This window comes from Pongo pygmaeus, chromosome 10 (assembly GCF_028885625.2).
Source record: "Pongo pygmaeus isolate AG05252 chromosome 10, NHGRI_mPonPyg2-v2.0_pri, whole genome shotgun sequence".
Lineage (NCBI taxonomy): Eukaryota > Metazoa > Chordata > Mammalia > Primates > Hominidae > Pongo > Pongo pygmaeus.
The window spans coordinates 27,728,863-27,745,465 of record NC_072383.2 but is presented as its reverse complement, the minus strand read 5'-3'; the positions used below and the strand labels follow the sequence as shown (position 1 = coordinate 27,745,465).

The 16,603-nt window shown below is 39.4% G+C and overlaps 1 protein-coding gene across 2 annotated transcripts in view; it reads left to right on the top strand.

The window, feature by feature from the left end:
* ITPR2 (inositol 1,4,5-trisphosphate receptor type 2) overlaps positions 1-16,603 on the top strand; it is a 512,913-nt gene that overhangs the window by 153,327 nt on the left and 342,983 nt on the right. For both annotated transcript variants that reach the window (XM_054443160.2, XM_054443161.2), the window contains exons 11-13: positions 9,315-9,466; positions 13,282-13,381; positions 13,909-14,069. In XM_054443160.2, coding sequence (XP_054299135.1) covers positions 9,315-9,466; positions 13,282-13,381; positions 13,909-14,069 — 413 coding nt within the window. The remainder of the gene's footprint in view (positions 1-9,314; positions 9,467-13,281; positions 13,382-13,908; positions 14,070-16,603) is intronic.

The following is a 16,603-nucleotide window of genomic DNA, read 5'->3' as shown; positions in this document are numbered from 1 at the left end:
AGCTTGCAGTGAGCCAAGATCACGCCACTGCACTCCAGCCTGGGCAACAGAGTGAGACTCCATCTGAAAATGAATAAATAAATAAATAAATAAACAAACAAACAAACAAACAAACCCAGCAACAGGCAGTCACAGAAGTACAGCAGAAAAGGCAAACATGTAGAGTCTGTTATGTTTATCTTCTCCAGGTTTTTAGTTGATGGTTTTCTGTTATCAAGGTCTCTCTTGTAGCATAATAGTTAACAGGTTAGGACTGTGGAGTCAGCTAGAGCTGGATTTGCTATTCAGCTCCACCACATGAGAATTATGCAAACTTGGCCCCTAAAGCCTCAGTGTTCTCATCTAAAAAATAGGTTAATAGTATTAACTTATAGCACTCAGTCCTTAGTAAGCTACACATATTTTTAAACATCATTTCTTTCCCTGCCAATAAAAAGAATCTGCAGTAACACTGGACCACAGGCCATTTTTCTTGCACACTCCTGTTTTTCTTCTTTTTATTTATTTATTTATTTTTTATTTTATTATTATTATACTTTAAGTTTTAGGGTACATGTGCACAATGTGCAGGTTAGTTACATATGTATACATGTGCCATGCTGGTGTGCTGTACCCATTAACTCGTCATTTAGCATTAGGTATATCTCCTAATGCTATCCCTCCCCGCTCCCCCCACCCCACAACAGTCCCCAGAGTGTGATGTTCCCCTTCCTGTGTCCATGTGTTCTCATTGTTCATTTCCCACCTATGAGTGAGAACATGCGGTGTTTGGTTTTTTTGTCCTTGCGATAGTTTACTGAGAATGATGATTTCCAATTTCATCCATGTCCCTACAAAGGGGACATTTTTTATGGCTGCATAGTATTCCATGGTGTATATGTGCCACATTTTCTTAATCCAGTCTATCATTGTTGGACATTTGGGTTGGTTCCAAGTCTTTGCTATTGTGAATAATGCCGCAATAAACATACATGTGCATGTGTCTTTATAGCAGCATGATTTATAGTCCTTTGGGTATATACCCAGTAATGGGATGGCTGAGTCAAATGGTTTTTCTAGTTCTACATCCCTGAGGAATCGCCACACTGACTTTCACAATGGCTGAACTAGTTTACAGTCCCACCAACAGTGTAAAAGTGTTCCTATTTCTCCACATCCTCTCCAGCACCTGTTGTTTCCTGACTTTTTAATGATTGCCATTCTAACTGGTGTGAGATGGTATCTCATTGTGGTTTTGATTTGCATTTATCTAATGGCCAGTGACGGTGACCATATTTTCATGTGTTTTTTGGCTGCATAAATGTCTTCTTTTGAGAAGTGTCTGCTCATGTCCTTTGCCCACTTTTTGATGGGGTTGTTTGTTTTTTTCTTGTAAATTTGTTTGAGTTCATTGTAGATTCTGGATATTAGCCCTTTGTCAGATGAGTAGGTTGCAAAAATTTTCTCCCATTCTGTAGGTTGCCTGTTCACTCTGATGGTAGTTTCTTTTGCTGTGCAGAAGCTCTTTAGTTTAATTAGATCCCATTTGTCAATTTTGGCTTTTGTTGCCATTGCTTTTGGTGTTTTCGACATGAAGTCCTTGCCCATGCCTGTGTCCTGAATGGTAATGTCTAGGTTTTCTTCTAGGGTTTTTATGGTTTCAGGTCTAATGTTTAAGTCTTTAATCCATCTTGAATGAATTTTTGTGTAAGGTGTGAGGAAGGGATCCAGTTTCAGCTTTCTACATATGGCTAGCCAGTTTTCCCAGCACCATTTATTAAATAGGGAATCCTTTCCCCATTTCTTGTTTTTGTCAGGTTTGTCAAAGATCAGATAGTTGTAGATATGTGGCATTATTTCTGAGGGCTCTGTTCTGTTCCATTGATCTAGATCTCTGTTTTGGTACCAGTACCAGGCTGTTTTGATTACTGTAGCCTTGTAGTATAGTTTGAAGTCAGGTAGCGTGATGCCTCCAGCTTTGTTCTTTTGGCTTAGGATTGACTTGGCGATGCGGGCTCTTTTTTAGTTCCATATGAACTTTAAAGTAGTTTTTTCCAATTCTGTGAAGAAAGTCATTGGTAGCTTGATGGGTGGCATTGAATCTATAAATTACCTTGGGCAGTATGGCCATTTTCAGGATATTGATTCTTCCTACCCATGAGCATGGAATGTTCTTCCATTTGTTTGTATCCTCTTTTATTTCACTGAGCAGTGGTTTGTAGTTCTCCTTGAAGAGGTCCTTCACGTCCCTTGTAAGTTGGATTCCTAAGTATTTTATTCTCTTTGAAGCAGTTGTGAATGGGAGTTCACTCATGATTTGGCTCTCTGTTTGTCTGTTATTGGTGTATAAGAATGCTTGTGATTTTTGTACATTGATTTTGTATCCTGAGACTTTGCTGAAGTTACTTATCAGCTTAAAGAGATTTTGGGCTGAGACAATGGGGTTTTCTAGATATACAATCATGTCATCTGCAAACAGGGACAATTTGAATTCCTCTTTTCCTAACTGAATACCCTTTATTTCCTTCTCCTGCCTAATTGCCCTGGCCAGAACTTCCAACACTATGTTGAATAGGAGTGGTGAGAGAGGGCATCCCTGTCTTGTGCCAGTTTTCAAAGGGAATGCTTCCAGTTTTTGCCCATTCAGTATGATATTTGTCACAGATAGCTCTTATTATTTTGAGATACGTCCCATCAATACCTAATTTATTGAGAGTTTTTAGCATGAAGGTTGTTGAATTTTGTCAAAGGCCTTTTCTGCATCTATTGAGATAATCATGTGGTTTTTGTCTTTGGTTCTGTTTATATGCTGGATTACATTTATTGATTTGCCTATATTGAACCAGCCTTGCCTCCCAGGGGTGGAGCCCACTTGATCATGGTGGATAAGCTTTTTGATGTGCTGCTGGATTCTGTTTGCCAGTATTTTATTGAGGATTTTTGCATCAATGTTCATCAGGGATATTCGTCTAAAATTCTCTTTTTTAGTTGTGTCTCTGCCTGGCTTTGGTATCAGGATGATGCTGGCCTCATAAAATGAGTTAGGGCGGATTCCCTCTTTTTCTATTGATTGGAATAGTTTCAGAAGGAATGGTACCAGTTCCTCCTTGTACCTCTGGTAGAATTAGGCTGTGAATCCATCTGGTCCTGGACTCTTTTTGGTTGGTAAGCTATTGATTATTGCCACAATTTCAGATCCTGTTATTGGTCTATTCAGAGATTCAACTTCTTCCTTGTTTAGTCTTGGGAGAGTGTATGTGTCGAGGAATTTATCCATTTCTTCTAGATTTTCTAGTTTATTTGGGTAGAGGTGTTTGTAGTATTCTCTGATGGTAGTTTGTATTTCTGTGGGATTGGTGGTGATATCCCCTGTATCATCTTTTATTGCGTCTATTTGATTCTTCTCTCTTTTCTTCTTTATTAGTCTTGCTAGCGGTCTATTAATTTTGTTGATCCTTTCAAAAAACCAGCTCCTGGATTCATTAATTTTTTGAAGGGTTTTTTGTGTCTCTATTTCCTTCAGTTCTGCTCTGATTTTAGTTATTTCTTGCCTTCTGCTAGCTTTTGAATGTGTTTGCTCTTGCTTTTCTAGTTCTTTTAATTGTGATGTTAGGGTGTCAATTTTGGATCTTTCCTGCTTTCTCTTGTGGGCATTTAGTGCTATAAATTTCCCTCTACACACTGCTTTGAATGTGTCCCAGAGATTCTGGTATGTTGTGTCTTTGTTCTCGTTGGTTTCAAAGAACATCTTTATTTCTGCCTTCATTTCGTTATGTAGCCAGTAGTCATTCAGGAGCAGGTTGTTCAGTTTCCATGTAGTTGAGCGGTTTTGAGTGAGTTTCTTAATCCTGAATTCTAGTTTGATTGCACTGTGGTCTGAGAGACAGTTTGTTATAATTTCTGTTCTTTTACATCTGCTGAGGAGAGCTTTACTTCCAACTATGTGGTCAATTTTGGAATAGGTGTGGTGTGGTGCTGAAAAAAATGTATATTCTGTTGATTTGGGGTGGAGAGTTCTGTAGATGTCTATTAGGTCTGCTTGGTGCAGAGCTGAGTTCAATTCCTGGATATCCTTGTTAACTTTCTGTCTCGTTGATCTGTCTAATGTTGACAGTGGTGTGTTAAAGTCTCCCATTATTATTGTGAGGGAGTCTAAGTCTCTTTGTAGGTTACTCAGGACTTGCTTTATGAATCTGGATGCTCCTGTATTGGGTGCATATATATTTAGGACAGTTAGCTCTTCTTGTTGTATTGATCCCTTTACCATTATGTAATGGCCTTCTTTGTCTCTTTTGATCTTTGTTGGTTTAAAGTCTGTTTTATCAGAGACTAGGATTGCAACCCCTGCCTTTTTTTGTTTTCCATTTGATTGGTAGATCTTCCTCCATCCTTTTATTTTGAGCCTATATGTGTCTCTGCACGTGAGATGGGTTTCCTGAATACAGCACACTGATGGGTCTTGAGTCTTTATCCAATTTACCAGTCTGTGTCTTTTAATTGGAGCATTGAGTCCATTTACATTTAAAGTTAATATTGTTATGTGTGAATTTGATCCTGTCATTATGATGTTAGCTGGTTATTTTGCTCGTTAGTTGATGCAGTTTCTTCCTAGCCTCGATGGTCTTTACAATTTGGCATGATTTTGCAGTATCCGGTACCAGTTGTTCCTTTCTATGTTTAGGGCTTCCTTCAGGAGCTCTCTTAGGGCAGGCCTGGTGGTGACAAAATTTCTCAGCGTTTGCTTGTCTGTAAAGTATTTTATTTCTCCTTCACTTATGAAGCTTAGTTTGGCTGGATATGAAATTCTGGGTTGAAAATTCTTTTCTTTAAGAATGTTGAATATTGGCCCCCACTCTCTTCTGGCTTGTAGAGTTTCTGCCGAGAGATCCGCTGTTAGTCCGATGGGCTTCCCTTTGTGGGTAACCCGAACTTTCTCTCTGGCTGACCTTAACATTTTTTCCTTCATTTCAACTTTGGTGAATCTAACAATTATGTGTCTTGGAGTTGCTCTTCTCGAGGAGTATCTCTGTGGTGTTCTCTGTATTTCCTGAATCTGAATGTTGGCCTGCTTTGCTAGATTGGGGAAGTTCTCCCGGATAATATCCTGCAGAATGTTTTCCAGCTTGGTTCCATTCTCCCCGTCACTTTAAGGTACAGCAATCAGATGTAGATTTGGTCTTTTCACATAGTCTCATATTTCTTGGAGGCTTTGTTCGTTTCTTTTTATTCTTTTTTCTCTAAACTTCCTTTCTCACTTCATTTCATTCATTTCATCTTCCATCACTGATACTCTTTCTTCCAGTTGATTGCATCGACTCCTGAGGCTTCTGCATTCTTCACGTAGTTCTCGAGCCTTGGTTTTCAGCTCCATCAGCTCCTTTAAGCACTTCTCTGTATTGGTTATTCTAGTTATACATTCGTCTAAAGTTTTTTCAAAGTTTTTAACTTCTTTGCCTTTGGTTTGAATTTCCTCCTGTAGCTCGTAGTAGTTTGATCGTCTGAAGCCTTCTTCTCTTAACTCGTCAAAGTCATTCTCCATCCAGCTTTGTTCCGCTGCTGGTGAGGAACTGCGTTCCTTTGGAGGAGGAGAGGCGCTCTGCTTTTTAGAGTTTCCAGTTTTTCTGCTCTGTTTTTTCCCCATCTTTTGGTTTTATCTACTTTTGGTCTTTGATGATCGTGATGTACAGATGTGTTTTTGGTGTGGATGTCCTTTCTGTTTGTTAGTTTTCCTTCTAACAGACAGGAACCTCAGCTGCAGGTCTGTTGGAGTTTGCTAGAGGTCCACTCCAGACCCTGTTTGCCTGGCTATCAGCGGCAGTGGCTGCAGAACAGCGGATTTTCGTGAGCCGCGAATGCTGCTGTCTGATCGTTCCTCTGGAAGTTTTGTTTCAGAGGAGTACCCGGCCGTGTGAGGTGTCAGTCTGCCGCTACTGGGGGGTGCCTCCCAGTCAGGCTGCTTGGGGATCAGGGGTCAGGGACCCACTTGAGGAGGCAGTCTGCCTGTTCTCAGATCTCCAACTGCGTGCTGGGAGAACCACCGTTCTCCTCAAAGCTGTCAGACAGGGACATTTAAGTCTGCAGAGGTTACTGCTGTCTTTTTGTTTGTCTGTGTCCTGTCCCCAGAGGTGGAGCCTACAGAGGCAGGCAGGCCTCCTTGAGCTGTGGTGGGCTCCACCCAGTTCGAGCTTCCCACCTGCTTTGTTTACCTAAGCAAGCCTGGGCAATGGCGGGCGCCACCCCCCCCATCCTCGCTGCCGCCCTGCAGTTTGATCTCAGACTTCTGTGCTAGCAATCAGCGAGACTCCGTGGGCATAGGACCCTCTGAGCCAGGTGCGGGATATAATCTCCTGGTGCGCCGTTTTTTAAGCCCATCGGAAAAGCACAGTATTAGGGTGGGAGTGACCCGATTTTCCAGGTGCTGTCTGTCACCCCTTTCTTTGACTAGGAAAGGGAACTCCCTGACCCCTCACGCTTCCCGAGCGAGGCAATGCCTCGCCCTGCTTCGGCTCGCACACGGTGCGCTGCACCTACTGTCCTGTGCCTACTGTCTGGCACTCCCTAGTGAGATGAACCCAGTACCTCAGATCAAAATGCAGAAATCACCCATCTTCCGCGTCGCTCATGATGGGAGCTGTAGACCGGAGCTGTTCCTATTCGGCCATCTTGGCTCTCTCCCTGTTTTTCTTCTAGTGTACCACACTCACTTCCCTTTTCTTCTTTTTCCCCTGTTCCTACCTTTCCTTTCGAACTAGCTCGCTCTCCTTTTTTTTTAAGGCTCATGCTCACAACCCATTGTGGGAATCACAATGCAGGATAAAACTGTAAAAGTGCGTCTAAAGTTTTAAAGAGACTAATTAAAACCGAGGGAGTAAATTTCAATAGAATTTCACTTGAGTAGCTGCCAACTACCACTAGAGGTTAGCTGCTAACTACTAGTAGAGATTATTTGAGAAGAGATTCCATGATCCTAAGCTATTAAGGCCATTGTTCCAGGCATCTCTTCGAACTCATTTGTCTGGACAGACTACTCTCATTATTGGGTTATTTAAAGACGTTTAGACTTTCTTCTTGAGGGATGAGAGGGTGGTTTTCCCCCTCATATGTTTTGTCTCCAATTCTTAGTCTTCCTCATCCTTCATGCAAATCACCGTGAATGTGGGTCCCAAGACCCAAGATAACTTTTTGAGAAGACTTGGGGGAGGGTCTTAGCCATGAGTTTTTATTTACTCTTAGAGGAGTGACTCGTATTTAAAGGCCTCAGACCTGGCCTCTGGCTTGGGTTTGCTTGGATTCACGCCCTCATCAGTTGAATTTGGGGCTGAGCATTCATTACCACCATCCACTGCTCCCCTCTTGTTCTCCATTCTTTCTCCCCACCTCCTCTCCTTCCTTCTTTCCCTCTTTTCCTTCTCCTTCTTCTTCCTCTGCTTCTCCTTCTTCCACCTCTTTCTTTTTCCCCTTCCCTCATCTTTCATCTTTTTTGGGTAACTGCACTCATCTCTTTGCTCAATGGAAATTATAATGCTTACCTTTCTCTCTCTTAAATTTTTTGTTGTGGGATTAATGAGAACAACCAAAGGAATGGCTTTGGTATTGTGAGAAGCTTTGTATAAATTCAGAAATATCAGCTAGGTGCAGTGACCCATGCCTGTAATCTCAGCCTTTGGGAGTCCAAGCAGGGAGGATCGCTTGAGCTCAAGAGTTCAAGACCAGCCTCAGCAACATAGTGAGGTCCAGTTAGTACAACAATTAAAAAAAGTAGCCAGTGTGGTGGCACATGTCTGTAGTACCAGCTACCCAGAAGGCTGAGGTGGGAGGATCTCTTGAGCCCTGGAGAGCGAGACAATAGTGAGCCTTGGTTGTACCACTGCACTCCAGCCTGGGCAACAGAGTGAGACCTTGTCTTAGAAAAAAATTCAGAAGTGTTATTTGCTCACTGTTTCTGCATTTTCTTCCTTCCTACATGCCCATACTCCCTTATGATGTATAGTATGCTAAGTATGCCCTTTTCTAGTCAATAAACAGAGTTTATATTTACAAATAAGAAACTACTGTTATGAGGTCACCCTTTGTGGAGTTTGCTGAACCCCTGCTTTCATTTAACTCTGAATTTTGGTCTCTGTGGAAGACACAGAAGTCAAAGATGACAGGAGCTACCTGGTGCTGCGAGGCTGTGAGGGCTTTAGTAGATAACAATCCTGCTCCTGTTTAGGAACCCTGGCAGTTCCCTCTGCCCATTCCCATTTCAACGGTGCTCCCAATTTGTGCTCCATTTATAGAAGAGGCCAGAAACGAAACTGCAAGGCTTTTTGATCTAAGTAAAATGATATTAACAATCTCTGGGAGGGAGTGGGGACTCCAGGTGAATGTTCTGGGATGATCAGGGGTAATATCTTGTTGTTACAGCAGCCATTAAAGAAACGCTTGTCCATGGATATAGGCTGCTTGCATTTGCCTTTTGAGCATCCCTTCCTTCCCTCAGTTTCATTCACCTTCCTGTGAAAGTACAGTGACAGTGTTTCTGTCTGTCTTTCTCTCTTCCACTCTCATTTTCAAATTTCACCTGTTTTAATAAATATGTGTAAGTCACTATTTTTATCTACTAACTACCAAGCTTATATTGCATCCCTTCTTTTGGTTTCTAGTGCAACCAGTTCTTCCATGGGGTACTGGGACTTGGGGAAGTTCAAGTAAAAACACATACTCATTAATCTTGTGTTGGTTTCTGCTTAAAATGGTAGGGTGTGCTGGAAGCATTGACCAAGTTTCACATCACTATGAAGGCTTCTGTGTGTGGAGATCTCCTTTTATTTTATTTCTTATGCAATTACAGTATGTTCTTGAACCTAGGGGAGTAAGCAGGTAGTGAATGGGAATATTGCTGTTGATTCTGCTCCTCTCCAAGTATTATTATGCCTGGGGGGTTAGGTATGAACTCCTGCACACTGCCATGCTTACTTTAACTTCAGACATCTAGATGAGTCAACACACAGGCTCTTCTCTGTGTTTGTTTTAACTGTGGAATGGTTAAAATTACTACTTTGTAAATAGGTTTAAGAGAACGAGGGAAGGGTCCATAACTATTGGTACCGTTAGTGCCTTAATGATGTGGGCAGATCAAGCCACCCCACCCCAGGAGTGTGGGACTCATCACTGTTGACAGTAATTACCTCAATGGCTGTTGGGCTAGAGCTAGTGTTTCTGGATGATGTGAAATAGACACCTCTCCAATCCAAGGAAGAAATAACATGCACATTTAAACCTTATCACCTGATTAATTGGAGAGTTTAGCAAGAAACGTGATAAAAGTAAATAACCTTGTACTTCCTCAACAGAGAGATGGAGACCCTCCAACTTCACGGAAAAAGCGCCAGGCAGGAGAGAAGATCATGTATACTTTGGTTTCAGTCCCGCATGGCAATGACATTGCATCCCTTTTTGAACTAGATGCCACAACTCTTCAGAGAGCTGACTGCCTGGTTCCAAGGTAAAAAAAAATTATGGTTAAAAGATGTTTCTTTGAATAATTATACCAGTAGGTGAGGAATGAAAATAATACTATTAATATATTTTATGATATCAAGGGAGCAAACATAAATGAAGAAAAAATGTGTAAAACATTGTACCTCTTCTGTGAGGAGGTTAACATAGTTTGTTTTATTCTTATTAATAATTAAAATGTGCAGGACCAAAGAAACTCTGAAAAATTTATAAGAATCATTTATTCTTATTACTTGTACGGCCTTTGGTTACTAAAGTGAAAAATAATATAAAAGCATTTCTATTTATATATTTATCATTTATTTTTATTATGTCAGATTTCCCATTTCATTCATCCATTTGTTCGTTTATGTAGTCATTCAGTCAACAAATATCTATTGAACATCTATTACATTCCAGGCATTGCCCTTGGCATTGGGAAGACAACAGTGAACAAACTGGTTATATTCTCACATTCAAGTGGGGGAGACAGGCAGTAAACAAAACAATAGACATAAAATATTAATATAAGGTCAGGTAATAAAAGTGCTTTGAAGAAAAAACGGAGGGTATGGAGAGTTCTATTAGGTAGGAGTGTTCAACTGTGGCCTCTCTGAGTTAGTACGTTTGAATAACGATCTGAATGAATTAAGGAATCAAGTCCTCTCTTCCTGGGAGGAACATTTCAAGCAGCAGGAACACGAAATGAAAAATGTTGAAATTTACTGGGTGTTTTTAAGGACCAGTGAGAAGGCCAGAGTAATTAGACATAAATGAGGGAGGGGTTGTGGGATTGGAAATGAGATTGCCAGAATTTAAGGTAAGACAATATCTTACATTCTTTTGCTTGAATTTGACCATTTTATTTTACTTTTCATTTATTTGTCTTTTTTGAGACAGGATCTCACTCTGTTGTCCAGGGTGTAGTGCAGAGGCACAATCATGGCTCACTGCATCCTCTACCTCTGGTACTCAGGTGATCCTCCCACCTCAGTCTCCTGAGTAGCTGGGACTATAGGCATGCACCACCATGCTCTGCTAATTTTTGTATATTTTTGTAGAGATGATATTTTGCCATATTGCACAGGCTGGTCTTGAACTCCTGGGCTTGAGGGATCCACCCACCTCAGCTTCTCAAAATGCTGAGATTACAGGCATGAGCCACCATGCCTAGGCTGAATTTGACTAGTTTAGTCAAGCTTTTTTGTCTACAACTGTCCATCTTTCAACCATAAGGCTATGATGCACTCTCTAGATGCATCGAGGAGTCTTGCCCATATTATTAGGGTTAGTGGGACGGCTCTAAATTGGCCTTGATAGAGCAGTATTGTGCTTGGCTTAGGCAGATGGCAGTGGTGAAGCTGAAGGCACCTATGCAAAAAGGCAGACATTGTGTGGGTTTCCTCCAGGGAGGGTAAAAAGTTACTATAATAACACTATTGAGAAACATTGCTGGTAGAGCTTCCCAGGGTGTTTTATGGCTATTCTCATTCATGAGAAATGTTGCTGAATTTCATACCTTATATGAGTCCATCTCTCACTCTTTTTTTTTCCATCAATATAAGCCTGTAAAGAGATCCTCTCTGGTTTTACCTGACCCAGGTCTCTGGCTTTCTCCTCCCAGGACTGGGACCTTAATCAGTCCTTACTATGACTTTACTTATTTTAGATTTAAGTCAGCAAAAAGGGAGTCCTTCTTGAACTCTAACCAAGAGAACTTGCTTAAGGAAATGATAAAAGGTTCTTACTAGAAAGTGTATAGAACCACGATGAGAGCCACCGAGCCTCCCTTTATATGGAATCATTAATCTATTACTTTTCAGAACTGGGGAAGCCCTATTCAGTGTAGTGCAGAATTTTGTATTAACATCGATTCATCTGTCATTAATTGTATTCAAGCCAACATTAATTAATGCTTAGTAACTACTATTATAATATAACTCTTGAGCACTTTTTATGTACTAAGTCCTGTGTCAAGTTCTTAATAAATATTGTCTTATTGAATACTGGCAGTAACCCTTACAGATCAGGAACTAGAGACTGAATTAGAACAGTGGTTCTCAAGTTGACTGTAAATTAGAATCACCTGGGTAGTGTTGACACCTCACCATGCCCTGGCCACACTGAGACCAATGAAATCAGAGTCTTACAGGTGGGGAGCAGGCTTTACTCTTTTTAAAGCATTTATTACCCAAGTGATTCCACTGTATTCCACTGTGGAGTACAGTGTTTCTCAGACTTTATAGTCCAATGCTGCTTAAACTTTATTCTGTACTAAATCACCTGGGAACCTGATGACAACTGAATACAAATTACATCTGCTGTGTAATTCAATGCAGAAGATGCCAAGTGATAAAACAGAGGCATTTCAGAATTTCTAGTTATTTGAACAAAGATTGGAGAACTGCTATTTTAGATATGTGAAGCTCAGTTTGTATTTTATCTACTTTTATAAAGGAGCAGAACCAGGTTGTTGAATGAATCTCTTTGCCTGAGGCCCTTGGCATTTTATTTGGTTTTCTTTTCTTGGCCCTAATGCTTTTTACCTTATGTTTTAAGATGTATTTATGCCTTATCTTTACACTGATCTGTAAGCAACTTGAAGGCAGAGTACTTACTGTGCTTCTCTTTTATTAGACACTATACACGTTTGTTAAAGAAATAACAAAAGATTATAAAAGATTTACTAAAAATGGTAATACTTGAGTAGGATGAAGTTCTAGGTGTCCTTTCTTAGGCACTCCCTCACAGTTCATATCTAGTCAACTTTTAAAATTCGTGGTACATGGAATTAGCAAATACTGAACCATTGTTCCTAGGGGAAATATAGAGTTAGGTTCCTGTAAGCTTCTGGTCACAACATTTTTGTTGACAAATACATAGCCTTATTCTATGTGTGCTTCTGTTTAAATACACCTTATTTAATATACGTTGCTGATTCATTAACATTGAACTTGTGGTCAACAGCATTATAACTCATGCATGAACGAAGCTCATCTAGCACAAGTATTTTCTTTGTAAGGCACATCACAGCCTTCTTGTGCTTTAGGAACACTAGACGGCACTTCTACACCTCACGTGGGGGCCATCTTATTGTGAAATGTGAAAAACATGGCACTAAATAGACCACAAAAAGGACACTTGTTTATAGCATGAGAGCTGAGACAAGAAGGCAGAGCATCACCTTGTTCCATTTCAGCTTGGAAATGTGCCTACTGGGCCACTTAAATTTTTGCCACTCTATATATGTCCTGGAATGACCACAAAAGCTCCTTGAATATTGATTTGGGGGCTACAAATAAATTTTGGTGAACAGGAGAATTCACAAGTACAGAAGCCATAAATAATGAGGATTGATTGTACATTAATACTTTCACATGCAGATAATTAAACTACACAGAGTACACTACTGTCTGCCAGCAGTGTTAGCTGAGTTGGCTATTTGATCAATATTCTTAGTTTAGCATGCATCAGAACTGGCTGGAGAACCTATTAAACCACTCGTTGTTGGGCCACACCCCCAAAGTTTCTGATTCAGTCGATGGAGATGAAGTTTCAGAATTTGTATTTCTAACAAGCTCCCAGGCAATGCTGATGCCACTGGTCTAGGGACCACACTTTGAGAACTACTACCTAGGTAAAAATGCTGCATGCTTTGAAATAGTCTATAATTCAGAATTTCCCCTTAAAGCAGAGGGATCTTGAGTCAATTACTAGTTAATATATATTTATGTTCATATAATATATAAAACTGTTAAAGATGTCAATATGTAAGTGTGCTAATTTTTTATAATTTGTTTTTTTATATTGTTTTGCTTTTAGGAACTCATATGTTCGGTTAAGGCATTTATGCACCAACACATGGGTAACCAGTACTAGTATCCCCATAGACACAGATGAAGAGAGGCCTGTTATGTTAAAGGTAAATGTCACTGAAGATAGTTTAATTTTCAGCCAAATGCCATGAGAATAGGATTAGGATAGGAATGCTGTGTGACATGTTCCTTATACTCCATTAGAGATCATTGCAATTAATTTCATCAAGCATGCATGTCTGCCAGTTGCTTAGGTAGCCGATCTAAATGGGTTGGAGGCAGCAAAGCTGTGATTCAGGAGGATGCTACAGAGACACCAAAAAGAATGATAGCAGCATATGGATGGAGGAGTAGAATCTGGGAGTGCCTTTTCTCTACTCTGTCGAAACTGAAGCAGAGGGCAAGTGTGAAAGGGAGAAGTTTCTGGTGGGGCTTTGGGAACAGGGCAGGAAGTGGGCACAGGAAATCTCTGTGTCCCTGCAGCCTTTCGTAGTGGATGATGCATGTGGGAGTTACTGTGTTCGGATGATCTGTTCTTGTCTTATATTTCTTAAACAGTACTAAATGTGTTAGTCTTCAAAGAATATTGTATAGTTGTTTATAAAACTAACCTTAATGGAAAAACACATTTCAGATTGGAACGTGCCAAACCAAAGAAGATAAAGAAGCGTTCGCAATTGTGTCTGTTCCACTGTCTGAAGTTCGAGACTTAGACTTTGCCAATGATGCCAATAAAGTACTAGCGACCACAGTTAAAAAGCTAGAAAATGGCACAATAACTCAGAATGAAAGGAGGTGAGTAACTCTTTAAATGGGTCTTAAATAATCAAGAGTCAGTTGTCAATTGTTATAGGAAGCCTGATGTGAATGAATGACTCTAAGGGAATATTTGGAACAATCTCGGTAGCACACTTGCTTCTGAATGAGGAGGGAACTTATTCCTCTTGATCATAGTGAGTGAATGAAATTTGTCAAATTTAAATCTGTTGGAATATTTACTTGTCCCATTTTAGCTTTGCTTGAAAATAGTTGTTTTAAGTTACTTTCTGGTCATTCTTTTTTAAATCCTTTGTGAGAGATTTGCAATACCTTTTGCTGTGCATGATTTGATATTTGGATTTAGAGTTCTAAAGGACCTAAAGGAAGGTTTGTGTTTCTCTGATCTTATTTATTCAAGATGCATTTCTCAGCTCTGGTACCACAAAATAAACAGATATGTAAAACCAGAAAAAAAATCTGCAGGGTGTAGTTCTCTGCCCTCATAGCTTGTTCAGAGAAACTGGAACCTTGATTCTTCAGCTCTGGTTTTGGAAATAAGTAAGAAAGAGAATGATATTGACAGCTAACGATTATTGCATGCCTGCTTTGTGTCAGTTACTAGGTTGGGCACTGTAAATGTATTTTATCTAATCCTTCAAATAGCCTTGAAATAGGTATTCCTGTTTTACATAAAGGAAAACTGAGGAAGGTAAGCAAACAAGGTAAAGCTGCATAGTTAATACTAAGGGGGGATTCAATCGTGTGGTTTAAAGTCCATATGCTTTGCAGTATGCCTAAGCACAAGCATCTTCTGTATTTCCTCTCTTCATGATCTACAACATGCCTTTTAATTTAAACAAGAAAAATCTATTTGCCAATTTCCCAGGTATTCAGACATTGGAGCTCTCATACACAGCTGGTGAGATGATAATTGATGTATGCACCTTGGAAAATAGTTTGGCAGTAACTAGCAAAATTAAAGAGGCAAACACCCCGTGACTCACCAATTCCACTCCCAGGCTGAACATTCTTGAACATCTGTCCAAAAGACTCTCCTCCACATGTGTACCAGGACACACGTTCAAGAATGTTCAGCTTTGTTTGAAATAACCCCAAATGGAAAACCATCCAAATGTCCATCACCAGTTGAATAGAGGATGAAAATTGTGTTATTTTCATACAATAGAATACAGTTTTGTGATGAAAATAAATGAACTACATCTATGTGCAATGGCGTGGCTAAATTTAACAAACGGATTGGGTGAAAACTAGACACAACATTGTCTGATAAATCAGGTAACAAAATGTATTTGATTGATGGAATTTTGAAGTAAATGTGATTTTATCCATCAGTTTCTGAGTAACAAAGAGCGCCAAGTTTTAATTTAAACGGGATTTAACACTGGGGATCAGGGAGTTTAGTTATGAAGAGTTAAAAAATTTTAAAAAACAGTGTAAGCTGTTGAAATGGCAAATGAATTATTTTAATGATGTAATAAAATATTTTTAAATTTTGACATAGTGATCATTTAATGAAAAAACTCACCAAAATGTCTCCATTTGAATTGTATTGATAATGTGGGACATATGTGTAATTCAATATATATATATACCCATATGTATATACAGAAAATTATTTTTAGTACTTTCCTACTGATATGAAATTTAAAATTGGAAATTTTGTGAGTGTTTTTCTTGTCCAATAGAGCCTAATTGTTTCCTTTTTTTAGTGATTTAACAATCTCTTGAGGGCTGCACCTTTAAATTCCCAGATTGTCAATAGACATGTACAGTATATGGGATAAGGTGAACACAAGTGCACATATAAATAAAATCTTCTTAAGACTTTTAACTATTCATTTACAGTAGGAGAGTATATAGAAATCATCATCCACAAGTCATAGTTAGGTTGTGTGCCTACTGTAGTTTTTTCCATTTCTGTATTATATAAACGTTTGCATATTAAAATTTGATTTTTCCCAGAGACAAGTATTATATACTGTATCTATATTTAAATCAAACTGTGGTAATATATTTCTCAGAAAATAATGTTGGGGACTATAGCCTGAACATGTGGACTTGAAGCGACATGGAGGAGGAGGTTGATCCCGTTGTGTGTATAAGTTAATATGTGATAACTATTGAATCTTGTACAAAAACAAAAATTAAAAAAAAAAAGAAAAGCAAAAATACAGTTTTTATTTTGAAATACAAAAAAAAAAAATAAGAAAACTAGACACAACAAAGACATTCACTGTAATACTATGTGTGACATTCAAAAACAAGCAAAAACAAACTCTATTTCTTTGGGGGCGTTTAAGCAATTAGAAGAACCATAAAGAAATGCAAGGACGTCATTGTGACAAAAAACAGGATGGTGTTTCTTCTTAGAGGGGAGGGAGGAATTATACTCCCTGAAGGTTTGAAAGGCTCCTGCAGGATTCCATTTCCTGCTCTTGGTGGTGGCTTCATGGGATTCACTTTTCAGTAGTCCTTAGCTATATGTTTCAGAACCTTTTAGATATACATCTTACAATACAAAAGAACAAAAAATCCAAGTTTGCTTCCCT